The sequence below is a fragment of the Haliaeetus leucocephalus genome, unplaced genomic scaffold (genome assembly GCF_000737465.1).
Source record: "Haliaeetus leucocephalus isolate CR32 unplaced genomic scaffold, Haliaeetus_leucocephalus-4.0 Scaffold306, whole genome shotgun sequence".
Classification (NCBI taxonomy): domain Eukaryota; kingdom Metazoa; phylum Chordata; class Aves; order Accipitriformes; family Accipitridae; genus Haliaeetus; species Haliaeetus leucocephalus.
The window spans coordinates 9,473,735-9,500,796 of record NW_010972742.1 but is presented as its reverse complement, the minus strand read 5'-3'; the positions used below and the strand labels follow the sequence as shown (position 1 = coordinate 9,500,796).

Sequence of the window (27,062 nt, the reverse complement as noted above, 5' to 3'; positions counted from 1 at the left end):
GACACTAGATTATACAGAGTTTTGCCATAACTCTTAATGGAATTCTCTGCCTTTCTGTAGTTATTTGTGAACCCATGTCAACGCTGGACAGATACCTAATATGAGTGGGCTTAGCTCCTGGGTTTATCTGTTTGAGCAGTGTAGATAGATTGACCCGGTTAGGATCCTGAGTCTCATCTGCTAGCAAAATGTGGAAGCATTTGCATTGCAAATGCTGTAGAAGAGATGATAGCTGTTTTAAAATAAAGAGCAAACAACCTTTCCCCTCTGCTGATTCTTCTGGAATTATAATAAAAGCAAAGGCAGGGAAGTGACAGGGAGATGGGGAAATCTGTAAGTGTTGGTAAAAACTTGGTATAAAAATAACCCACAATCTTGGGCCACAGCTGATATGACAAAACCCTCTGAGTACCTGGCTAAGGATGTAATTAAAAGCATGTTGACTCCCTAATTCAGATTAAATGAGACTCTGCCTGCTGTACAGTATGTCTTCCTCATGTGTGCTAATCAAAGCACTGCCAGTGCTCTTGTAGTCAGTTAATATTTAAATACCCTCCCCAAATGGCACGCTCTGCATTCAGTTCCTTTCCCCTCTCTGATGCAAGCACTGGGGGCCAGACTGCCAGCAGAGCTTGGTTCTTCTTGTGCCACTGAACATCCCGATTTTCCCAGTGATCCTAGGACATGGGGTGTGGAGTTACTGCAAATATCGTATTTCTGATGGTGCAGTAGGGATGTTGGGCTCTTCTATGTCTGTACAAAAGATGCATGTTGCAATGGATGCTGTGCCATACCTGCTCACCACAGTGCTAAAGTTGGGTCTCTGACTGGGGAAATGGGTAGCAGGTCCCTCTTGCCAGATTGCACATCAGAAGCAAAGACAGACTGTGCTGTTCTCCAGCTGTGAATACGGTAGGATTTAGAGTTTTCCTGGTGTATTGCAGTTGTCATACGTACAGAAGTGAACTGCAATTGAAACAGCTCCTAAAATCCAGGAACTACCTTTGCTTGTTTGCAGAAGGGCTCTCCAGCAGGAACACAGCACCCCGTTTGCTGTGGAGTGGTGGTAATGCAGGTTTGTGTCCCTTCTTGGGGATTTTCCTCTCTACTCCTCCCTATGTATTCCCCCTGCTTTCAGTTTTCCCTCTCTGGTGCTTGATCCCTCTGTGAGCTGATAAAACTCAACAGCCCTGCAGAAACCAATAGAGCAGAAAACCAGATTATTTTCTTCTGGAGGAGCTTTTATTGAGTGCCATAGCTGATTCAAGAGAAGATCAGGACTGTATAGGGCCAGGAGAGCAGAAGTGGAAGGAGAGATTTGTCTCCCGTTTGATAGCATTAAGACATTTGGTAGGCTCATTTCCTTCTGCATGTGAAATGTAGAGGTCTGCCCACTTGATCAGAATGGACAGATGCAGGATGTGTTCTGCCCATCCACGTGCTGGGAAGCATGTTGGGGTGACTGCCCAAGCCTGATACTTCCCTAATCACAGACACAAAAAAAGGGAAAAGAGAAATTTAAAAAAAAAAAAAAGGAGATTATACACCTGGTTGAAGTTCTGATGAACCATCCATCCACCCAAAGGATGAACCAGGTTCTGTTCATACTAGAGAGCTGCCCTTGACTTTATTTATCTGTTTTAACCATGAGAAGCCATTCCAGCTGGGCTAACCTTGTTCCAGAAAGCTGGGGTATCTTGGTTCCCAGAAATTGAGGTAGCATTTTGTAAGGTTTCCAGCGCAGAGTGGAACAACAGCAGTAGTGAAAATGTTTAGGAATTTGTATCCATAATATATTTCTCTTGAAACATCTTTTTACGTTGACTGTGGTGGGTGTTTTTTTCTTACTTACTACATTATTTGTAAACTCTTTGTGACTTAGGTAGCAATAAAGGCATCCATCACAGGGAATACCACCTTTCCATAGAAAAAGAGACTGGCCGCCTCTGGTGGCACCACGGGAATGTTCTGGCTCCAAGTTATGCCAAGAAGGGTTGACCCCAGATGCCTTTCAGTTTTCCCAATGCAGGGTTGTTTGCTGCTTGGGATGTCACGGGATTTGGCTTCTATTCTGACCAGAAAATGCCCTATGATGATCCTGAGCTCTGCACATGGTTCTGCAGTTTACAGTGAGGGAAAAAACACCCCTAATTGAATTGAGAAGTCCTGACCAATGCTCATTCTTTTTCTGACTTTGTATTGTTTTCTTGCTAGCAGGCTTCAGCCCTCTGTCATCCCGCTCTGGCAGTTGTTGCCACCCAAGAGATTGGCACCCATCTCCATATACACCTTAGCTTCCTGATGTTCCCTCCCTTAGCAGTGATTTCCAATGCTCTTTTCTTATCCTGCTGCTGTTCCCCTCCCAGCCCTCAGCCTCCTCTCAGCCCAGCTAGCAGCTTTCTTCTGTGGGCTGGTAGAACCATGGAGTTTTCTACTGCTTGGGTGTTGAGTTGGATATTAATTTTGCCTGGTAATAAGCTGGATGATTCCGTACAATACATTTGTGGCTGTTTTGAAGCTTTGGATTACACAAAGCAAAGAGGATAAACGTTATCATGGGATGCTGCGAGGAAGATGATTTAACTTATTTCAAGGCTAAGTGCTTTTTGGCACCATTTCACGCAGCAGCGGGGAGTGGTGAGGGGGGCGAGACAGCAGGAGTGCTGGCCAGAGAGGGCAGCGCACTGTGAATGATGCATTTGAATACTGAGAGTCCGTGTCTCTTGAGTGTGAAAAATGGTGCTTGTCATGTCCTCAGATATTTATGGTGAAGCCTGAGGTATCCCCAGACCAGCCAGTAAAGAGTAATGATCTTTCCTGAGGTTTACTCATCTGGCCGCAATAACCAAGTGTGGAGAGGCACTGCAGTGGCCAGTTTGCATCTTCCCTGCTTAGGTATTACCAGAACACGGTCCAGACATGCTCTGTCCTGAGATGTGCAACACCTGCCTCTTGTTATATGAGATCACCTGTGTAAGAACAGCAGGGAGACATTCTGAACGCATGCAGTATCTTTGTGACAGCAGGAGCCTGGCAAGGGATACAGCTACAGCCCATGCTGGCACCTTGCAGGCGAACAAGGGTCAGGGCAAATGGTGCTTTATTTCTTCACTGCTGCACCCTGTTTTGAGCAGTCTGCAGCGTGGGGTGATGCTCTCTGGGCAGAGTCCCATTAAACACTCTCCCTGTTGTGTGCTCCAGTCTCCCTAGGGGATATCTGTTTCTGTTTCTGACTGTTGTACCTTGAGTCAGCGAGGCTTTTGTGCTGTTAGAGCAGCTCCCTGGGAGGAAGCACAGCCCCATCCAGACCTCACTGAACCGACTGTCTCGGTGACTTGTTCTGCTGAGTTTCATGATGTTTTCCCATCCTGAGGATTTTTGCCAGATTGAGATCATAAAACTTCAGCCTGCAAGACGTGCAGAGGCTGGAGAAGAATCAGGCTGATTAATTTGTCATAATGGCAAAGCGTTCTTCTGTCCTCTTTCTCCCTCATTACAGAGACAATCATTCATTTTCCCTGCGAATTTGTTTCAAGTTCACTGTTACCTGCTGTGATCTGACTTTGGCTGGTGTTAATTATTTGCAGCAGAAGAGCTGCATCATGAAAAGATATGAGATTCTTCTTGGTTTCTCATTACTTTTAGTCTTTCCCTAGCCTGTGCTTAAACAGGAGAAAAAGGACAGGCCAAAAAAAAATATTTGCTTTCCTGTTGTTCCTTGCTCATCACCCTTTCTAACAAAGCCATCGTTGCAAACAAGAAATGTGGGAGAAGCATGTGTGTTTTTTGCAGAAGGGGTCAGGGAGCAAGGACTTGCCACGTGAGCTTCATCTCACCAAGCTAAATGTCCTATTGAATGTGGATCCTTTGCTCCTTTTGTGTTTTTGGTTAGTGTGGGAGAGATGGACTACCTTTATTTGCCCTTCTGTTAAGCCACAATGGAAATTAAAGCCTGTAATATAGGAATGATACATAGGAGACCTAAATTTGAATTTCCTGGGGCCTCTGCTTTGACTCTGGGGTGGAGACTTGATGAACAGAGCCAGAGGTTCATCCAGCAATTGCAGTAGGCTGATACTATGAGATAAATGGTGCTTTTTAATACCTTTTTCTCTCTTTGTTGTTGCCTCCTTCGAGCCAGGTTTGCCCAGCTGTGGCACTCACAGCATTTCAAATCGGATTAAGTGGAATCAAAGTGAAATCGGCACAAGCTGAATGTAAAGACAAAAGGAAGGAAGATGCATTGAAAGCTTCACCTCTGTTGTTCCTCTTCTCTTTCTAGAAATACAAGATGTATCCCATATCTAGCTTGCATTTCAAGCATCTTCCTGCTATGTTCAGTGATAAAAGTGACTGTGAAGCCTGGCTCGGTGCTGAGAGATCAATCTCTCAGTGATACTTTCATCTTTTATCAGCTGGTTGAGGAAAGCTCTATTTTCCCCCTCTTTAGAGCAATGAGGAGGAAGCAGAAGCAGCTCTAGCTGTGCAGGATTGATTGAGCCAGTCCTTAGTGCTAAGCAGTGGATATTAGGATGGGTTAAGCAACTCGCCCAGCTGGGTCTGCATGTTTGGGCTCAGTCTGGGAGAGACTGACATGCCTCCTCAGACCATGCCCAGTGTGATCTTGGCTGGCTGTAGCTCCAGGTGAGATAGAAACATAAAACACTGTACGTCTTTCTTGTGGGATTTCATGCAGCTGATGGGACAACCTGGGGCAGATGATGAGCCACAGAGCTTTGTCATCTTCAGCACTAAGAAATCTCAGTCCTCCTCTGGGCTTTGCTTCTTTAATAACAAGGTTCAAAATTCTGACTTCTCAGCAAACCACCTTTATGGGCAGGAAAACAATATCTTAGAGGTACCAAATGTCACCAGCATAAAGAAATTCTTACTGATGGTTTTCCAGGTGAATCAGTTGCTTAGTTTCATCTCGTTCCAGCACTTCCCAGTGTGTTATCTCTCTGTGCCCCTGAGATGTACTTTCTTTCACCTCCCTCAGATTTTCTTCTTGCCCAAACGAGGTGCATTTCCATGCCTTTTCTTCTTGTTCCAGGTGGGCTTTCTAATCAATACGCTTTGCCTATGTTCAGTGGTGACCTGGGCCTGATTTTTAGGGGTGTTTAACAATACTCTACCTGCACTTCTATTCACGTTTTCAAATCAGTAAGTCAGAGGCATCCAATTATTTTTAGTTTTGCCTGCAGGTTTACCATGCACTTCAGGATTTTGTCTGTGAATAAGAATAACCATACCTTGGCTCTTCCTGAAGTCTTCCTGGGGCTTACTGTGGTAGAGATATCTGATGCTATGGTAAAGAAACTGATGTCTTTGCTGATCTCCTCTCATTTTGTTTGCAGCCCTTATGCGTGCAAAGTGCTGGCTATGGACACAGCTGAGCCATGTCCTCTTGGGTTTGCATCTTCCCAGCTACAGGCTATGATGCCTCATGTCCAGGCAGCTGGAAATTGCACTGTTTGTCTATTTACTCCTGGATTTATATCATATTTTTCTTTCCTAAACCAAATTTGATTCTACCCTCCACCTATATTTCTAAGTCACCAGCATCCACCCAGGTTAGTGCATTGAAGGGAATGATGCTCTCTTTCCTCTCCCCCGTCCCTTCCTCTCACCCCTTGCCTCCTGTGTGTTGCTGTGAATAATTCAGCCCCTGCTGTGGCTGCTTTTCCTCCTCTCCTAGAGGAGCTTTTGTGAGAAACACCAAAGGTTGGTGCCTTTGAGGTGGCTGGCCTGCAGGGCGTCGTCCCTGCAGGACTGCTGTTCTCCTGCCTCCCTGGCAGCCCCTTTCAGGCTCTCAGAGCGCTGTTGTGGGCTGAGGGGGGTCCTTTAATCTCTAAGAGAGTTCAAAGAGTCACCGGTGCTGCTGCTGGTTCCCTAGTGACACTGCACCCTGCTGAAGCAAAATGCTTCAGGAATCGAGGTAGATGGTGTCCACTGTCCCTGCTTAGATCCCGAGGTTTGCTGTTCTGCTTCAGATGCCCCCGCTTCCTACCTGGTGTCCTGCCTGCCTCCCTCTGCACTGCCCTAAGTCACCACAGCACCCACAGGAGGGGTGAGGTTGCTCAGCAGGTCCCTAGGCTCTTCTTGCATCTGCATCCAGGACACCGAGCATCTGCTTTTCTCTCTTTCCACTCCCCACTGTCCATCTTGCTCCTGCTCACTCTCCATGGACTCACTCTTTTTCTGCTAGGACTCCCTCACTGCCTCTGTCTCTCAAATAACAGGTTTGCAGAAGGTAAAATAAATGTTTAGCACAGCCAAGACTTTGTGTCCTTAGCTGTATAAACAGTTACAGTCATAAAGGTGTGCTTTTTTGTTGCATCCAGCAGAGACTTTCCCTTATAAAGGATTTACTGTTCTCCAGAAAGACAAAAGACAGAGATATGAACCTGCAGAACAAATTCTTTCCCTGGAGCAAGAATCTGCTTTTCTATAAACACATGGATGCTGATGCAGTTAGTGAATGAAATGTTAGGAGTGTTAACTGGATCAGACCCTGGTGAAGCAAGCTGTGAGGGGCTTTGCAGGACTGTGTGTATGAGGTAACAAACTCAATCACACAAGTATAGCAGGACCTACAGAATGACAGGAACTCAAGGAGGGTTGGCTCAGCAGGAATCTGCCTACCATGTTATTATAACTGGCGTCACCCAAGCAGTCGGGATTTGATTGGATTAGGACAAGGTGGCAAACCCTAGCGTCAGAAACAGGCCTGAGAGGGAAAGGAAAAATTAACTGAAGGCTCTTTCTCTATTTCCTTCTCACAGTTGATTAACCAAAATAAATGGTAGGAAATGGACTTCCACCCTTAAAATGCAATTAACTGTTTCTGCTTGCATGTGGATGCTCTCAGGATGCTGGGAGGCTTGGAGGTGTGTGCAGTCCCTTGTGCTGACAAGTTGCTCTAAGGCACTCTGGAGGATCTCATAAGTGATGTATAGCCCCTGAGCAAGTGGTTGCAGCCTGCCAAGAGCACAAGAGATTTGGTTTTACTGAAAAATGCAAATAGTATTATGTTCATCTTACCTCTCTTATCATCCAGCATGTTCACGTCTGGGGTACCACAAGTGCATGTTCTTATCACTGCAGTCCCTTTGCAGCCACTTACAGAAATTCCTATTTCAACGTTGCTCTTGCTGAAAGCTTACTGAAAGTTAGGTGGATAATTGGCACCAGGCTTCTTTTGAGGTTCCTTCCTTGCTGATTGTAAAAGGGGTGAACTGAAACAGAGAGGAATTTTTATGCTTCACCTCTCCTCATCTAGGCAGCCCCCAAATAGCACAACATGCCTGATTTGGTACCACTGCTACTCTTCCAGCATGTGTTGTGATGCTCCTCTGACTTGCATGTCAGGCAGCCAGAGGAGTTGCTGGTTTTCATCTTCTACCTCCAGCCTATCCCTCCCAGCTTCTGAGTGACGTGGGCTGCTTAGCAGGCTGCTGACAAGTATCAAATCTGATTTGGGGCACTGCTCCATGTTCAAGCAACAAAGCTTACAAATTAAGCCTCCTGTCTTGGCCAATTTTGTTTCTCCACCTGGAGAATTCATTTTGGCCTGTGAGTAACTCAGTCAAACATCTGCAGTCCTGGCTGGTTCCTTCACCAGCAGCTCACCCACTTGAATTATCTGGCTCGTCTCCATTCTTGAGGGCTGCATTTCTCCAGGCGGGACTATGTCCCTAGATGTCATGTGCCATCCAGGCTCAACTTTACTCATTCCTTTGACGTACTTGTACTGGACATGAAGCCAATCCTAAAACTGATTGGTTTTTTTCATTTTAGACTTAAAATTCTAGAAGTTCTTTACAGCTGCTTTCCAGGAGTCCCTGGTGGAGTCCTTCTGAGATCTGTGCTTCTTTCTGCTCACTCTGAACAGTGCTTTAGATTCAGTAGATGAAGGCTGTTCTCCCATTTTAAGATCTGAGATTTCATGAGATCATGTGTAGCTCAGTGGTATTATTCTGAAGGAGGAGCTAATTTCCTATGTTGTTATTATGAATCGCTAATCATCAGCACTATTAGTGGTAGCAATGACAGTGATGCTATATGATCTCTCTCTGCCTCTTCCCCGTGAGTGGGAAGCATTTATGTCTGCTTTCTAAGCAGAAAACCTGAATTGCAGAGGTTTAATGTTGTGATTAGTCTTGCAGCAGGCCTGCTGTTGCTGGCCCTGGGAGTGTGTCATGAAACCCAAGACCAGGAGGTACATTACATGATGCTCCATCTCAGCTCTCTGCTGTCATACAGGAAAGTTAATCAGAGACTCAGGGCACGAAGGTTGTGGTTTGTTTATTTTTTTCCTTTTTGGTTGCTGTGACAGTATTTTTAATTTAAGACCAGCATGGATAAAGTACTTGTAAGAATTTCATTGGTTTATAATCTTTTACTGAACCTGGTGGTTACTCATAAGTTGACCTTGTCTCTTTTGTGGCTGGGGGGTGTGTCTTGAATTTCCCTGAAGTGGCTATTCCAGGGCATATTTACACGAAGATTTATTTTACTTTTCCACCCACCAAGGTGATAAGCAACAATCACCCATTTTCCTGGTGACTTTAAGCAGCGACCACTCTTGAGAAGAAAAATGTGACACATTGAGCTTGACTGGACGGCATGTGGTTTCCATGATGAATGTCCTTTCTTTGATTTCTGTTTGTTCCTGCTGTCTCTACAGAATCAGTTATTCACAACTGTCATGTTGTAACTAAAATGCGTTGTAGTTATCTACCCAGGCAAGTCTCGGCTTCCTCCAAAGAAGCGTCTCCTGTTGCTGTGCTGTGTGTAGGAGTACTGACCTTTCAGTTTTCCTCTTAATGCCTATCTGGACAGTGCTGAAAGATGAATATTTTGGAAGGCTTTTGTGGCACATGGTGGTTGACGAGAGTCAAGGATGAGAATGGGTGAATGTTACTGCTCGTTCCAGAATTGGCCAAAGCATGGAGGACCAGCTATGAAGAAAGTGCTGGAGGTAAAGCTGGGCAGGAGGCAGCATATTTCCTGCTCAGGTTTCCTTTCTGGTGATTTTTGAGATTTTTGCAAGTCAGTAGCATAAATAGCAATTATGCTGAATAAAAGAGGAAACTTATTTACTGCTACCAAACATTCCTATGGGACTTTCTGTGTTTTCATTTAGAACTGGCAGGAAAACTTTAGCTGAAATATTTTTAGATGAAATATGGCATTTTGATATAATTTCCCCTCTTTTTATTTGAATATGTTCTGAAATTTTATTGAAAAGCTCTCAAACAGAAATTCTGGGAGTTTTCCAGTTGCTGCAAATGGGGAATATTTCAGTTCCTGAATGGTGGTGATGAATGTAGTGGAAGAGACACATACTTTTATTAATACATTTCATAAAGAAAAACACAGTCTTTTGACACGTTCCAGCTTCATCAAACCTCTCCTATCTCCTGGAGATAGGAGAAAGAGCAAGTGATGCATTCCTCCGTCAGGAAGACCATACATCAAGACCCTCCAGTCTTCAATCCGGATGATTTTGCTAGAGCTCTGTAGCACTCAGAAGGCATTCAGTGAGACCCAAGGTACTGTCTTCTCCTGGAAGTTACCTTCCTACCTTCAACGGCAGTGCCAAACCTGCCAGCTCGAGGGAACAGAAGGGTGCAGGTGGCTTTAACCTCAGCAATATTCCTTACTGGTGTCTTGTGAAAAGCGTGCATGGCTGTACAGAAACTATGGAAGGTTGGCAACTTAGCACAGTTTATCCCTCATTTTTTTCCATGTTTAAGTTGAGATTAAAGGGACAAGTCCTAGGTAGCTTTTACTTTCCTTAGGCCAGATAGGAGCTGGCAGAAGATGAAAGGCCTTGCAAGGAGATTTCTCCCCTGCCTGCTCCGGAGGGTAGAGGGAGCAGTGCCGTGGCTCATCTGCTATCCTTCCTGCCTGCTGCAGTCTTTCATGAAACTCCCCACTGGGTGTTGCCTCCTGCTCCCATCCGGTGCAGCCCAGCTCTGGGAAATTTGTGGTGACATGAGCCTGTAACATGGGAAGTGTGACCCCTCCAAGTCTGGCAGTTTAAATGCATGTTGTCACCCTGGGCTGTCTGATCTCATTCTTCCTGCTCCGGAGAGAAATCAAAACTGAGAGGAGGTCTGTGGCCCCAACCAGCAGGCACTGAACCAGAAATGAGAATATTAAAAAGGAAGAGGGAGAAAATCGGAGATCCAGCTGACACATCCAGGATCCTGAATCACCCGGCAAACACGTGCTGAATGCCAAGGAGAAGCTGTTGGTTCGGAGTGATGTTTCGGCTTCCTCCATTTCAAGGATGGGGTCATGGGCTGTGCTGTCAGGTGAGGGACAGGAGAGGGGAGTCAGGAGACTAGAATGCACTGCCAAAATCAAGATAACAGCTCAGCTGATGGCAGGTCTCACATCAGTGGCTGGTACCAGTGTGCGTCGCAGTGCTGCACCAAGTTCTCCCTGCAGTCCCTTCTCTGTGGGTCAGACAGCCCTGCCAAATGAAGCAAAAGTGTCAGCTTTGAAGGGTAAAGTGTAGACTGTGAATATAAAGCTGCCTCTGGCACTTTACAGCTCCTTTTCCCCCCATTCTTCCGCTTTCCTCCCATCTCCTGCTCCTTGCTGGCTTTTGAGGAGCATGTGCGGGTAATGAACAGGTGATCAGGTGAGATTTTAGTCAAGAACAGTGGTTAACTACAGGTTTGCAACAATTAACTGTTAACTGAAGATTTGAAGGACACAGCAAAGTTAAGATGTCAAATGAGAGAATGAATGAACTGTTAGTGTACACAAGGGACAAAAGCCCGGTCCCACATTTAACCGTATAGATTAAGCTATTGTGGTAGTCACTCCAGCATGTGCCCAAAGTGAGGGGTTGCAGAGGCTGGTTCAGAGCTCCATAAATGGTAGATGGGCATGCGCATTCCCAGGTGGGGCATCAGAAACTTCCCAGAGGTAATATGACCAGTGTGGGTATCTTAGGGTGGTGGCTGCACTATTGTCTCAGCATGATTTTGAACTAGGCAGTAGGATGTACTTGGACAAGATTTTTGCAATGGTTGGATGAACCTTACTTTCTGACCCCCCTGTACAGTCCTGTTCTAGTGATTTGATCTCAAGATACTTGCTTTGCATGTGATTTTAGCAAATAGCAGGATCGTTGTTACTGTCAACGCAGAGCATCTGGGCTATTTCACCTTGACCCCAGATCCCATCCTCACTTGTAGCTCTTGTTTGACTTGTGTTTGTCGAAGTCATCTTAAGCCTGGGAAAACTCAAAGAAAGTCTATCAGGGAAGAGCAGATCCCTTCCAAACCCAAAAGAGTGCTTGTGTCTCTCTGACAAAATACTGTGCTTTAGAGGAAATTCTGCTGTGGAGAGAGATGGAAGACAGTTTTTAGTGTTGGGGACGATAATTTGTATTGCATGACTGGAGAGGTGTATGTGGTTGTGCATCAGGATCTTGTTGTAATGGATATGGTGTGGCCCAAGAACAAAAGAAGTGGGTACGCATGGCAGTTTGCAGTTCTCTTTCAGGATGAGAGAGGCAGAGAAACAGCTGAGTACTAGTTTGTTGGACAACATGTAGCATGTTGTGGTTTCCACTCACTATTGCTGTCATTGTCTTTGCAAGCTTCGTGAATACAATCTGAAAGACAAAAGAAGGGCTGCGTATTTTCTGTGACCACTTTTGACATGTGCTTCTTCTCTCTCCATAGAGAATTTGCAAAAGAACGAGAGAGGGTAGAAAATCGTCGAGCTTTCCTGAAACTCCGTAGGCAGCAGCAAATTGAACGGGAACTAAATGGATACTTGGAGTGGATCTTCAAAGCAGGTAAGGCAAGAGATCTGATCTTGGTTCGATATGTTTTGTGGCAAGTAGAGTCTGGTGATGACAGGGGACAAGGGCCCCAAAACTAGTCCTCAGTGTTGCTGGCCATTGCGGTAAACCAAGACTAGAGAGGGCCCAACCAGCACTTGTTGTTTTTGTTCGGCTTGTTTCTGGGCAGTCACACTAAAGTTATTACAAAAGATCTCAGTTTGGTTAAGCAAAAATAAAGGAGCTGGGCCAACTGTCTTTATTGCTGAGATCAAAGCAATTGTCTTAATACAGTATAATATAAAATGTGATACAGTGCCCAAAGTCTCCACAGTGGGGAAACTGTTCCCTTATATGAGTCATTTATATTTTATTTACTTTCCACCACAGCTGTTTTATAAGCCTCTCTTGCTATGATGGTAAAATACACTGGAGTGTCATTTTTATGAGCTACAGAGATCACTTGCATGAAACTCACCCCAGAACATATTAACATTGCTTTATAACTATTATAACTGAACATCGCACTTTATTGCAAGCTGTGAGCAGCGTTAACAAGGACCCAGACACACTAATTTAACAAAAAATAGCATGCTTTTCTTTTCCTTTTTATCGAACAGTAAAGATTACCAATAACCTTTCTGTGTTATAGAGTAGCTGATCTCTCTCTCTCTCTATAGATATAACCACAATGTAATTCGTTCACATAGCATCAAGAAAACTTCTGGGGCTAGTTTGCTTCCTTGCTTGCTTTTCTGAGAAGCTGAAACATCTGAATAAAGTAAAAATGCCTTTTAAAACAATGATGAGGAGAAAAAGAAGTGGTGGTGTCTCAACCAGAATTTCAGGTGCCTTTTTAGGCCAGTCAACTTCATCCTTGCCCTTCAAAAATGGGGAAACTAAGGTCCAACGTTATATAGTGACTTGCCTGATGTCATCCGAGATTGGTGGCAGAGCTGCCACTCTGTGGTGCTCCTAAACTATGGGCTGGCACCGTATGAAAAGCCATGTCATCATTCCTTGTTTTGAAAGCCATACTGAAGCTTGGGGCCTGATGTGCTAAAATGTGCTTGTGCAAATAAGTAATTGTATGGTCACAGTGACTTATCGCAGCATTGCATGTGCATAAGGTGTGTACAAGCCAGGGGCCAGAGCATCCTGGTACTATTCTGCATATAAGTGGCTCTTTGTCTGGATTTACAGCCTCTGTTTTAAGTGTACAACCTGGGTGCCAGTATTTGGAAGACCACTTTCAGATGGCTTCCACTGCTCTGCTTCTGCTTCCTTCTCTGAAGCTCTTTGCCAGCCTGTGTGCCCAGGGGAGTGGGGCTCTGCCCTGCTGCAGGTCCCCTGGGAGGACTGGGGGGTGGCTGCGGTACCTCCCCAGAGGGCTGTGGTCTGGGCATGAGTTTTGACAACCTGGCCAGAGAGGAAAAAGACTGAAGCATCGAAATGTGAAATAGGAAGAAGTAGCAGCAGTTTATATGGTGGCTTGAACCTGTTATTTCCCATCGCACTGTACAGAGTGACAACTGAGTGCCAGTTGTATTGACAGACTTTTATTCACTGTGACTGTTCAACAGCAACTGTCCTCAATTAGGTAACCATGCTTCATTCTGTGGTTTTGTAGGATTCAAAAAAAGAATCATTCCCTTCCCTTTCCATTTATAATTTGTCTTCCCATTTGTATACATGTTTTGTGCTACCTCAAATTCAAATTAATTAATGGTTTATCCAGTGGCTGGAGCAGACTGCACCGTGGTTCTCCCTTGGCTCTAGTGCCATCTTGCTTTTAAGGCTCTTGTCGTTTCTCAGTCTCTAAATCCTGGTCTCCCCATCAGTAGAATAAAGATGAGAATTCCCTTGTAGGGACGTGGGTTGCTTTGTTTCATTTTGGTGACTGCTCTGCCAAGAAGAGCTACGCAGAGGACATCAGCTGAACTTGTCTGAAAGTTGAGGTGGAGAAGTTATAAAATCTCTGCTCCAACTTTGCATCCCTGTGGGAATGGCTGGCTGTTCTATTTCTGTGTTGCCAGTGCTGAATAAATGCCACATCAGTATAGAGTGAAACTGCAGTAAAATGCCCATCTTTTTATTTTGTCTAATAACACCAGATCCAGAAGGTTTTCTAGAACAGGAAAGTGTATGCAAAATAGCTGAATCAGGGAATAATAAAAATATTCTGTAAAGGCATTGTTGAAAATACAATAGGAATATAAAAAAGCTTCCTAGTACAGCTGAATAAGAACAATAATTAAAATCAACTTAGCAGTGTTAGTAAATCTTTGAATACAAAAGGTAGCTTGAAGGCTAACCAAGACAGAGAATCGAGTGTTTAGCATTCAGGCGCTGAAATTTGGGACTGTGCTGTCAATGGGGATTTCCCATTTCTGTTTTAGAGGCCAGGATTTCAGCTACGAAATGATCATGAATTTCCAAACTAGATAATCAGTCTTACTTGTCCAGGACCGTGTGTGGGACACTGGCCAAAGCAAACTGCTTGGGTAGGGGGAGGAAAACAGTCAGGGAGGACGGTCACAGACAGTCCAGCCTGTACAGGATTCTCTTGCAACAGCCCCAGGCAGTGAGATGTAATAAGCTGTTTGCATAAAAGAAAGAGCAAACGCTGTTGCTATTTCACTCTAATATAACTCTGGAGGATTTTGTTGTTATTCATGTTAATATCTAATTGTTTTTAAATCCTTCTAGCATCCTTGACCTCATTGAATCTTGTCTCAGGGAGTTCCACATGTTAACAGTTGGTTTGATTTTAAAAACCAAACCAAGCCACCAAACACTATGTCCTGTCCTTGATTTTAAATATGTTGCCTTTCTGCAGTGAGAGGAAGAGCTCAGGAGTGCACTTCATATTTCTTTTTATTACTTTTCTTTCTCTGATCTTTCTGCACCTTGTTTCATCTTATTTTTTCTGCTCTAAAACATGCAGAACCAATCTGCTCAATCCCCTCTCTTCCCATGGAAAGCTCTCCAGGCTTCTAATATTTATAGTACCCTCCCTGACCATTTTGTTTGTTTGTTTTTTCTCATTTATTTTTGATGCAAGGTAGGAAGAGTGGAACGCTGCATTCCAGTGATTCGTAAAGTGGCATCTTAATACTTAATTTGATTGTTTTTGCTCTATAATGTTTTACATGTTCTGAGTAGTTGCTGGAGGTGGAAAGGAGGTTTCCTTGTTCTTGGTAGCACTAAAGTTTTTACCTCAAGGGCTGTAACTGCTTTAGGACCAAGGAAGGTATCTGAGTGACTAAAATCACTCCTTAATCTGTACACTACCTCCCATTTGTCAACAATGGTTTTAATTTAACATTGTGCTCATCATTTATTGACCGCTCTTGAGTGTCTTTAATGTTTCTTACAGCCTTCTCTGTTTGTAATCTGAATGATGTTATATTATCTCTTGCTGTACATATTGCATTAAAAAAGTGGTTCAGATAAAATTTTGGGGTTGTTTACTATCAACACTTTATTATACTGAAATTGCAGACTGTTTAGTCCTCCAAAAGAAAAGAATGGGTCTTTCTTTTCTGCTTCTTAAGTGCTGTCTGACTCGAGCATGTTCCAGACCTGGTCTAATGACTTGTCTAACATTTGTGTTGTAAGAATGAAGTTTCTTTAATAGCCTGGCTCTTGAGTAACTGACTTTTTTTTTTTTTTCCCCTAGTGGTACTTTTAAAGTTTTTTCCAGTGGTAAAATAAGTATAAAAAGGAAGAAAACATTAATAAAGGGTGCTTGTGAAGTTTTCAAGGAGGTACCTTGGCACAGCTGAAAGATTTTGGTGTCAGCTCACTTTTGATAAAATCACCAGAAGTGCAGCTGTGATTGAAACTGAAGCAAACATAGCTCAGGCTCGTTTAAATGTGGATTGTTTAATACAGTCAGTGGCATATCTGCTTGAGGGATCTATACTAAGGTGTTTTAAACAGTGACAGCCTTAATGTGCAAATACTTGTGTGAGTTATACTTAATACAGGAAGCTTTAATTGAAGAAGTGCTTGACAAATACCTTCTTAACAAAGGTTTGGGGAAGGAAAGTGAAAATTGTAACACAGATAGTGTGCTGAAGTGCTGAATTTAGACATACATGACTTGAAAGAAAAAAATCAGCCTATGGTCTGACCAATTTCTTAGAGTTTGAATTTACTTTCTTCACTTAGGATTATACAGAGGCCAGGTACAAAGTTTCTAGCTTTACTTATTTCTCAGGTGCGTGTACAAGAATGAATACATAGGGTAGTCAGGAGGGTTTAAATGTTTTCAAATGAAATAACAAATGATGTCATGTAAAGTTCCCATATCATGAGGCCAAGACTAAGCAAGGAAAATTGTAACTCAGTAGAGTCCATTTGAGGATGTCAAGAAGAAATGTTGTGCCACCTTAAATGACTTATAAATCTGTGTCTTCAAATCTGTAAGATTTTCAGTCTTATAAAACTAGTGCGAGTTACAGGCCAGAAGCAGTGATCAAATCCTATCATTTGTTGCATCTCACAGCATTTAGGCCAAAAATTCATATGGTAATTGCCATGTCAAGCTCATAAACATTGACTCTGTATCATTTAGAAGTGAACTGTATGGATCAGTTAGAAACAAACCTGTAATCTTCAACTTAATCTTGAAGAATAAAGTCAACTGCCTGTTTTTTAGTAAATTCTTTAAAGGGACCACCTCTTCCCACCACTGGAAGTCAGCTGAATGTAGGTGTAAAAAGCAATGTTTCGCATTGTGTTGCTCCTCTAGGCACAAGACAACAGTTCTCTTCCCCAAATGCCTCTTCTTCAGTTCAACCAGTATTAAACAAAGTCTTGCTGGTGACGAGCAAATCCTGTCCTGTTCCACCTGCTGTGTGCTGGGACAGGCTCTGCTCTTTGTTTCATGTTTTTGTTGGGCTCTGTGTGAAGGCAGTAGCAAGTCAATTTGAAATTGTGTCTTTCAGAGGAATTAAAAAGTAGTGAAACCAAGCAATGTAATCCATGCAAATGATTTTGCCACTGCTGCTTTCTCCATTGAACTCCCCGAAACTGTAGCAACTATTAGGATGTCATGCTGCATTTCCAACAGAGAGTGGAGAACTAGAAGTTCTCTGCACAGAGTAAAGTGCTTATAAGCCCACAAATATTCTTTTGAAGATGTTTCTCTTATCTTACAAGGACATGCATCATTTTGAAAACACTTTGCTCAGAGACTGGAAGTCTTTCAGTTCAGAGCTAATGAAGTTGCATGTCTTTTGCCTTTTAATTCTTTTCAAGTCCATCTCTTTCACACAGCACTGATTCTGAGTGTTTCTTTTCTTCTGGAGTAAGCAGGCTTTGGGAATGGGTTTAATGTCTCTCTTCCAGCTCACTGTAATTTGAATGCCATTCCTTGGCACAACAAAGCTTTATGAACCTCAGGTGTCAGCTTTCTGTAGAAGAAACAGAGCAACAAAGTCCCTTGATACAGCTGGGAAAAGACACCTACATCAATGAAAAAGGGCAGCAGCGTGTGTGAGATGGCAGGGGAGGATAATTGCCAGAAAGAAATTAGAGTTTCCCGTGAGAGTGTGACAGCTTCTTCTAAGAAATGCATTTTTATTCACTTTTCTATTTAACAAGTCTGAAGCTTCAACAGTTAAATTCAGTTGTTCTTCCTTTTTTCTAACTTCTGTTGCCTGTTGAACATGAGTTATTTCCTGTAATCCACTCTTCTTTTGAGTCCGCAGTGTCCTATCTGCCCATGTCAAAGGATAAGAGAAGGGGCACCATGTTTCTCTGCTGCTTTGCCTGTATTGTTCAGCTTGCCAATTCCTCAGTATAAGGTTTGCCTTTATTTCCAGTCCTGTAACATGCTGTGTGTTGTCAGTACTTAATGGCCAGCAATTAATCTTACTGCTGAGACACGTCTCACTGATATCCTAGTGAAGCCCCTGTGCCTTTACAGGCTAGAAGTTGCTGATCTGATACCGCCTCTTTGTTGAATATTTCCTCTAATGTAGAGGCACAGTTGTTTGGAGGTTTTTCTGGCGTCCTAATTATCTTCAAGGCTCTGTGTTACAGTGATGACTAAAGGCAATGCAACTTCTGATCCTCTGCTTAGGATGCTGTATGGTTAAAAAAACCCCACCCTAGCAATGATGTCTAGCCAGTTGAGCTGACTTTTTAGCAGCTTGAAAAACCACGTAGAGCCCCACTAGGGTAGATGTGGTCCTTTTGTTTCCCAGAGGATACAAGATGGACAGGAATGACTATCAAGGGAGAGAACTGGGGACCAATGGTGGAACAGAGTCAGGCTTGAGGAAATTACATAGGTGAAACCTGGGTTTTGTTTATTTTAAGGGAACAGTAAAACCGAGCCCTGGGTGAGATATGTCTATGGATGAAGATATGTTTGGGCACCAACTCAGGGCCCTGAATTTGGAGAAAAGCTCAGGTGGTTTGCAGAGTTGTCTTGAAAAGAGCAGGTACTTTGTAGGTGAAAATATGTTTGATACCAAATTGTCACACCTTACAAATTCGGAGGTCCCACTGGCATTTATCAGTCTGATTTCTGAAACCTCAGTATGGATAAAGCTCTCATCAGTCTGACTGTGGGGACACAGGTGACACGGAACACCAGACGGCATCAGTACACCATTGCACATAACGATTATGTATCCGTACAGTTCACAGTCCCTAGAGGTGATAGGAGGACTCAGGATTGTTCCTCCCCTGCTGCCCAAAGGACAGTGGAGAGCCATGACAAATTGTTACAGGAACGTGCCAAACAAGAGGCCACTCAGAAACAGGGGAAAAGAAGAATTTCTTTTTCCTACTCAGAGATCTTTGAAAGGAACCAGTACAATGTTTTTCCTCCTGCACTGATATGAATCTAGTGCAGAACTGAGCGTCCAGCTAAGTGAATAGGTTCTTTCTTTCCCGGAGTGTTTTAGGTTTTTTTAACAAGATGTGCCTGAAACCAACAACCCTCAGAGCATTGACCAGTAAGTGTGCTGGCTCTTGCTGAGATTTTCCTTCTGCAGACATAACTCTCTTGCATTGCACTCACCTGGGTGTAGCCCCTGAAGAACAGCTGCCTGTCTTCTGACCTTTGCTAGCTCATTATTTTTTGTGCTCACCACCTGCGTGGCAGTGTGTCTGCTCCCTGCAGTAGCTTGTATTACTCTATTTAATTACCAAATGCTGCCTAAAAGTCAGCTTTTCTTTCTGGGAGTGGCAGAAGAGTTCCTCTGGGACGTGCTTGCTTTTTGTCGCAAGGCCTAAACACACTCTTTGCTCCAAATGGTTTTGGATTTTCACTGCAATTTGCTGGTATGTAGCATAGGAAAAAACCCGCATCTGCCTGTTCAGAGGAGCACAAAATGGAGAACCCCAAAGTACTGATGACTGAACTAATCCCCAGATCCAAAAGAGTGCAAAAATATGTGTGGCACTACTGGTACTAGGAGCTAGACTCTAGTGGTACTAGGAGCTAGTATGTATCATTCACTCTTTCTCCCAGATGATTAATAAAGAGATTATACAAGGTTTGTGTAGTAGTGCTGATCCCTCTAGTATTCTTCAAGATGGCTTTCAGCTACACACTTTGGTGTATGGCCTGTGGTTTGTTTGTTTGGTTTGTTTTTTTATTTTTTTTTATTTTTAGTTAGCCTTCTATCTAGGCTCACTTAAATGGTCCTTAAAGCAAAATTTTGTGGGAGCACAGTGTCAGACGTTTTAGTAAGATTGCAAATTACATTTATGCCAAGCATGTGAAAGAATTTGTCATTTATAATAATACAAGGAAGTGTACAGTTTACCAGCTGCCAACTCAGTATTTTGTTTGCTTTAGATTGTTCTTTAGAAAATCCTCACATAATTTTACGGCAGCAAGCTAAACTCTCTGGTTCAGACTGTATGAACTGTATGGTTTCAAGTGTTGGCACAGTGTGGTGTGTACTGCAAATTGACTTGAGTGATGATATTTGCATTGTGAAACCTCAGGAAATTTGGTTGTCCTTCATGCAGATAAAAATGAGTCAGTTTTGGGAGGCTGTCTTTTTCAGTGTTTTCTGAATTTTTTTACTGTGGGAAAGTATAAACTTGTATTTTGGAGATGAGTTACACAGGAATGGAAAACCAACAGTGGTGTTCTTACACTTACTGCATAACTTGAACTGTGCTTGCCAGAACTCCCCCATGGAAACTTTGCTGTGGATTTTATTTGGACAAAGATTTGATGCAATGGCTACTTGGTGACATTTGGTCTCCTGTGATGTGGCACAGCTGACATGCAGCAGCCAGCCCTGCTTCTGTTACCTTGTGCCATGAGACAGAGATCCGTTTCCCATGGGCTGAGTCCTGGTCTTATTGATGGAAACAGAACAGCAGCAATGGGTGTAGAGCATCTTTCACTTCTCAAACAGTTTCTCCAATGTGGCTGGGCATGAGGGACCATCCTCTGGCTTGTGGAGATGTGTGGTCTTGCTTGGGTCTGAAGGAAGGTTCTCGATCTCCCAAAGTCCCTTGCGGGTGATAGCTGGATAAAGAAACTGGAGTGGGTGGTTGATTGTGAAGAGGGAAATCATGGAGGAGTGCTACAGTCTTCCAGTGGTTTGTCTGGCCGCCTCCTCCTGTGCAAGAGGGGCACAGGGTAAGGAACACAGCTCTCTGAGCTATCCTTTCCTCCACAGACTTGGTGTAACTGCGTGATACAAAGGGGTAAGGTTGGTGGCAGCTGGTTTTTAGAGCAGGGATGTGATAAATCTGAGGTTGAACCTTGCTGTTTTTCCTTTTGCAGAGGAGGTCATGCTGGCAGAGGAAGACAAAAATGCAGAAGAGAAATCTCCTCTGGACGGTAGGTCATTTTGCTGAGCAGTTTTCCTCCTGTGATACGTGAGAGGTTCACCTGCTGTATGCTGACGTGGCTTTCCGTTGTAACCAGGAGGGTGCGAGGAACACACTCTTGCATGCACTTGGCAGAAGTTGGGCTAAAGAGTCCCTTTTCCTGTATCGGGTCTTTTTGAGGTTGCAGGTGGATGATGAGCAGTTATGTGACACGTCACTCTGGGATGGGATCTGCCCTTGGGGTCGGTCGGTTCCTACGCTGCCTGTGGGACCACAGCGTGACGGGGACACCTGTCAGCCTCTGCCGAGCATGGCTGGCTGTGTCTACGCACAGGTTGTGGTGGGGGTAGGCTGCAGAGCGGATGCCAGAAGAGAAATGCATTGACTGAGAGAAGGCAGGGCTCTAAACTGAGGTTTCCAAATGGATTTGACAAAGAGACTAAGACCCCTGTTACTTGTAAGCAGTAAGACATAACAGGGTGTGGTGATCCTATATTCCGACGTGTGACCCTAGCATTGCAGGATGGCTGGAGGTACCGAGCTTCGGATGCAGGTGCAGCGAGGCTACGGGGACTGCTCTCCCTGTGCCTCCAGACCGATGAGCTCTTAGGATGCGACAGCCAGTCAAAGTTCAGTTAAAGATTCTTCCCTCTCCCTTTTCTGACCATCTTTCGTCCTCCCATGTCTCCTCCTTTCCCCTCCCCTCCCTTTCCCTCCTCTTTTTTTTTCTCCTCCCATTCACTGTCAGGGAGGGCCGCCTCGGAAGGGCCGATTCAACAAGGCACGGCACCGGCAGAGACTAGCAGCGGCAGCAGCTACAACAGTGAGTGGATTGCAAATCACCAGGGGCTTAGGTGGCACAGTGGGGCAGTGCTTCTCCCCCGCAGCCCCACGTGCCCACGTCACTGGCAATGTTTCCTGGGTGGTTTTGCACCGTGCTCTGAGCCATGCAGCTCCTTGGGGCATCAGGCGCCTGGCTGCTAGCCCACCTTGGCCAACCTGGTGACCTGTGCTCGGGAAGGACTCGGGGTCGGAAGAGCTGGGGCTGAAGGAGGTCAGGGCTGAGGCGTGCTTGGCAAATCTTCGTGCATGTGTGCGGGTGCGTGGGTGTGCGTGCACTGGGGAAGTTTGTCCAGCACATGGGTGCAGCCAGGGCTGTTAGGCTCGAGCCGAAATGAGTGTCTGGAAGAGTAGTCTGAAAAGCTGAGTGATGTAAGCAAACTAGAGGTGAGTACAGGCCATGGAGTAAACACCCATGTATACTAAGGCTCCCTCTATGCTGTTAAGCTAAAGGAGCCCGGCAATGTTCCCAGCCTAGTCTCCAAAACAGAGGGACATTGCATCCAAGGTGCCTGTAGAGATGGCACGACCTAATTGCTACACACATGGAGAAGTTATGTGGGGGAGAAGATAAAGAAGAAGGTGCTCAATTCATGCCAGGGAGTGTTGTAAAACATTCCTCCCAGGGCTGGTTATGTTCCAGTGCTGGGGATGGCCCTGGACATGCTGGAGTGTACTGGGACAGAGGCAGCCTGAAAGACCCCAGAGCTGGTATTGCTGGGACTGAGGATTCAGCCTACTGCTGGGTGGGGAAGAAAAGAGCAAAAGCAGTTATTTGCAAAAAATTGAATCCAGATCACAGGTTCAGAGTGTCCTGTCCTCTTGGAGGCTCTCTGAACCTGGGTGATGTTCTGTGTGTTTCTGTGAAGCACGCTTGCCTTAGCTGCGGAGGAAGAATCGCATCCGTTTATCTGTCAAGGCAGGGAAATCTGTGTAGAGTGAGGGGATCTTCTCATACGAACCTACCCCCAGGGTAGTCACTACAGAGTGAGTGGGTTTGCTGTGTGTGCCTACTGAACAGTATGTATCACCACACCGTGGGGTGTCTTACTGCTGATAGAAAATGGTGCTTAGTTACTGTATGTCTTGAAGCTGTTGCAAAACTGTATCAACGTATTTTTTTCTGCTAGTTCTCAAGGTTTTGCAGGTAGGTGGTCGTGGGACCAGCGTCCACACTGTTGCTGCGTTACCCCTTGTGCACTGGGTGAACAGTGCAGACCTCTCCGAGCCTTAGGCTGCAGTTCTCTTTCCCTGTCGAGTAAAACGGTGTAGCGATGTTTGCCCTCCCTGCAAAAGATGCTGTTGGACAAAGTGTGTTTTCAGAGTTATGACATCCCCAGAGGGAAGGAATTGTACAGTGGGTGCTATTAAGAGTATGCTCACTGATTTGTGGCAGTTGCTTTCAACATAGTATTTCTGCTCCTTAAGGCATTGCTCTGTGGTAAACTGTATCCGAGCACCATAAATGGTAACTTCTTAATGGTGCACACTGTAAACAGCATTAATGTTTTTAGTGGATAGAAGCACTCATCTCATAACCCACTGAGGCTCAGAAAGATTCAGTGACCCTGCCCAGCCTTTCTGCTATGCTAAAAGGTCCAGCAGCTGCAGTGACTCCCCCACCCTCCTGCATCTGCTGGGGTGCAGTGTAAGTGCAGACCTGTTCTGGCAAACCTTCAAGATCTAGAAGGTTAAATAAATAAATGACCCTGGCATCAAAGCACATGGAGGCCCTGCAAGGTTGTAGGTTGTCTGATTCGCTCCAGCTTACCCTTGGGTGAGAGCTTTAAGCTGGCATTGGGAAGTAAATGCTGGCCCTGGAGAGTGAAGGGAGGGGGAGAGAAAATCCACTCTGAATGCTCACAGGGTGTTTTCTCTTTAATTTGCACACAGTGTTGAAACGAGCTGCAATAAAGAAGAGCAAAAATGACCTGATTCATGCTGAAGAAGGTGAGGACCATTTCACAGACATTTGCTCCGTTGGTGAGTACTGGCTTCGCATTCCCCGAGATTTAGATCTCCACCTAAACATGTTCATGTCATGTTTCCTCTGAGCGGCTCCTTTGCTCCAGAAGCTGCAGTTTCAAGAAGGAGAATTATCACTGCTCCTGCAGCAGCACTCAACTTAGCAAAGCAAATGTCTTTGTGGCTTTACCCTCTCCCTGACGCTGCCCTGCTCAGCTATTGCATGCTGCACCCTTTAAAAGAGCCCTGCCAAAACACTTGGAGAATCTGTGTGGTGTTGGCCATACTGTGATTCTTCTTGGAACATGCTCATTCATGCTAATGAAGCCCAAATACATCAAATGATGCTACTAAGCCTCATCTGTTGTGGGGAGCAGAGGAAGTGGACACTTACTCGCATTGGACACTAATGCACAGTGTATAGTTTTGCAGCCTTTACCATACGAATTGTTACTGGGAAGTGCTGGGCAGTGGTCCCAGTTCTCAGTCTTGCCTTAAAAGAAGGTCTTAAAGCAGTTCTCCACGTTTTTAAAGCTGGATATGGAGATACACACCTGTGTGCACGCAGTTGCCCACATACCTCCAATGTAGAGTGTGGCATCCTGAATAGTGTAGCACTCACGGTACAAGTTTGGTATCTTCAGCTCTGGAGAATATGACACTGTCAGGCTACAGAGGTACTGCTTGTTCTGCAGTTAACAGAGAGCTAGTTCCCTCCTGAGACATTGCCAGGTGGAGGGGCAGGAGGCAGGTCTGGGGTTTGCAAGGGGAAGCAGGCTCTGAGCATACAGCACCCTGTCTAAGGGGAACTGTTTGGACATCAGCAGAAAGACCTTTCAGTTGTGGGATTTTACATGCTGGCTGGGGAAACATCTTCCTGACTGCTTTGGAGTTAGCTATTTTGCTTATTCCTGTCCCTGTTGTTTGAGTCTGTATTTTGTTTTGCTGCTGAAGCAGCAGATGTTCTCATTATCTTCCAAAGAAATGTCTTGGCACCCCAGTTACCACAAAGCAGTAAATCCTGGATGCATAAGAGTAGCAGCACAAAGAGTACATTTGAGAGTACATGTCCATATATGCTTGCAAGCATGAGTGCCTCAAATGCTCTTTGGAAATTTGGCATTAATGTTTTAAGAGATTACAGCTGCTGCTGGGGTTTTTTTCCCCTTTAAATGAAGACCTGGTTGCAGGAAATGAATGTTGCTCAGCATGTTACTGACACCATCACCCACTGTTGAACTGCCACAATCTCCCAGGCTGAGTGGGCTGCAGGTTTTGTGGCTAAACTGCTGACACTTGTATGAGAGGTTTGTTGCTGAAAGAGGGCAAAAATGCGGCGACTGTGTGCATTTTTGTTTTGTTTTGTTTTATTCTGAGCAGCTCGGATCCCTGCATGGATAACAAGGAATGGTCATTTTTAGAACATTTGTTCATAGTTGCAATAATTATGAGATCTTTGCATTCACTTCCAAGTCCCTCCAGGCTCTGGGCACCCATGCCATGCAAACAGATCTTTGAATTCAGTGTTTCAGGTGGCAACGGATGACGGAGCATCTGGACTCGTGGATAATCTGATGCAGAGCTGGGAACTGTCTCGGGAGCATATGGCAGGGAAAATAACAGCAGTGCTTTCCACCTTCTGCAAGTGGTTCACCCACTTGGGAAAAGTGTTTTTGATTCTGATTCATGGAACAAGGCAGAAAAGAAGAAATGGATAAAGCAGATACTTCTGCAGGCTCCTGAAAAGGCTGAAACTCTGCATAACATAAACAATCAGATCATATGGGCAATTATGCATAAAGAATATGTTTTTGAGAAAAGGGTTTTTTGGATGGTTTTCTATAATGTCTTGCTGATGGGAGCATAAGGAGCGTGGAAGAACTAACAATATAATTGCTGAATGCAACGTGAAGATGCAGACCAAAGTGGTAGAGACATTGACAGGTCTCTTGCTGGCCGTTGACTGAATATGTTGCGCTTTAATTCAAACACAAGTACCTCAATGAGCCTTATAATTGCGTTATAAAGCTCTATAGTGGTAAACACTTCCCAGTGTGTTCTCTGGAGTTGTTCTTAACATTTCTTCTGTTCTTTCCTCCTAACTCTCAGCCTGCCTTTCTGCACTAAGAAGCATGCAGCAGTAGATTCTGGCTCCTTCTGGCTTCCTACCCTCTACTCTATACCAGACACAGGACACTGTCTTGATTGCCAGGCAGCAAAGCCTGGAGAAGTGGATGTTTTCTATGTTAGATCAGTCTAAATACTGCTGCTTCTCTTTTCTGGAAGATCAGTAGAGAGGAGACGAAAGGGCAGCAGACTATTCCCATGCAAATCTGAAAGTATAGACTGGCTTGAATATCTGAAAGGTCTTTACCTGCTAAACAGTATTATGATATCGTGCAGCCTATATCTTAACCTGTAGTTCATTTTGTTGTCTTAAAGCAATAGATGAGCACTATTATTTTTATTTTTTTTTAAACTGCCAAAGGGAGGATTATCAAACTAGCAGAACAACAGCACACCAAGCTTTCCCACAAGGAGTTTGTTCAAAGCCTGGCCAGGGCCAGCTCTGCATTTGGCGTGTTGGTGGATGGCCAGAAATGTGAAATGAAGCAGAGAGCTTGCCTTCTATTGGGGAGATGGCGCAATATGCTCTTGTGTAGCTGTGAGGCTTGGAGAACCCATTGCTGTCACATCTGGATGTTTCATCCTTTCTATGGGTGCTGTGTTTGATGTTATTGCAGGATGAAACAGGGTGAGATTCCCACCCCTTCTAAGTGTTGAAATGTAAGTGAGCACACTCAAAAATTTGGCTGCTGCAGTCAGAACACTTTGTTCATGTAACTCAGCCATCTCCAACAACAGCCCATGCAAGTCATTTGCTCTCGCGGTGCTTGGTCCAAGACAGGACAGTGTGTGTCCTGTGTCCTGGTCAGCCCTACCCGCGGGCAGGCTCTGTCCCATGATGGGGAAGGGCAATAGCATATTATCTTGCTACAAACCATCTTGAAACAAGGTTCGCTAGCAGTTTCTGAGGGGTGCCAGCACAGCATGAAACAGGTAGTGGACAGCCTGCAGCAATCACGATTTTCCCTGCTTGCAACAGTGTCTGTGGCTGTTGCAGAGGAACTCCAACAGATGCATGTGTTTATTACTAACGTGTGCTGATTTCTCCTGCCTCAGCACTGGCCAGAGATTGCCTTTTCATCATTCGTTTGAACAGTGCCTGCTACCGCATGGGGAGAGCTTACATTAGAAATCATTTCTTCCGTCAGCTTCCTATTGTTAAAACATTTGACTGTTTTCCAGGGTTTCAAACCAGAGTTGAAATGTAGCTGATCTAGGCAGAATTGACACAAATGAGTAGCTGAGCCCAAAATACGATGCATGGAGGCAGATTGAGCCCTCTGCTGTAGAAACACATGAAGTCAGAGAGTAAAATAAGGAGGCTTCACTCAATTCAGTAGTAAGGTCTGGGTCTTTGCTTTGTCCTTGGAGCAGGGGAAATAGGGACCAGCTTTCCTGTTGCCAGCTACCCAGCTCCAAGAGGATGTGCTCCACACCACAGGCAGAAATACCACTGTGCCTGGTACTTTCTGTCCCTCCATTCAACTGGGAACCCAAA

The 27,062-nt window shown here is 44.6% G+C and overlaps 1 protein-coding gene across 8 annotated transcripts in view; it reads left to right on the top strand.

The window, feature by feature from the left end:
* Window positions 1–27,062, top strand: part of CACNA1B (calcium channel, voltage-dependent, N type, alpha 1B subunit) — a 305,196-nt gene that overhangs the window by 142,901 nt on the left and 135,233 nt on the right. For 2 of the 8 annotated variants that reach the window (XM_010571029.1, XM_010571025.1), the window contains exons 8-11: window positions 11,712–11,827; window positions 20,586–20,642; window positions 21,381–21,455; window positions 23,366–23,422. In XM_010571029.1, coding sequence (XP_010569331.1) covers window positions 11,712–11,827; window positions 20,586–20,642; window positions 21,381–21,455; window positions 23,366–23,422 — 305 coding nt within the window. Of the gene's footprint in view, window positions 1–11,711; window positions 11,828–20,585; window positions 20,643–21,380; window positions 21,456–23,365; window positions 23,456–27,062 lie in introns of all 8 variants that reach the window. The other 6 variants (XM_010571028.1, XM_010571024.1, XM_010571032.1 and 3 more) reach the window with 3 other exon arrangements.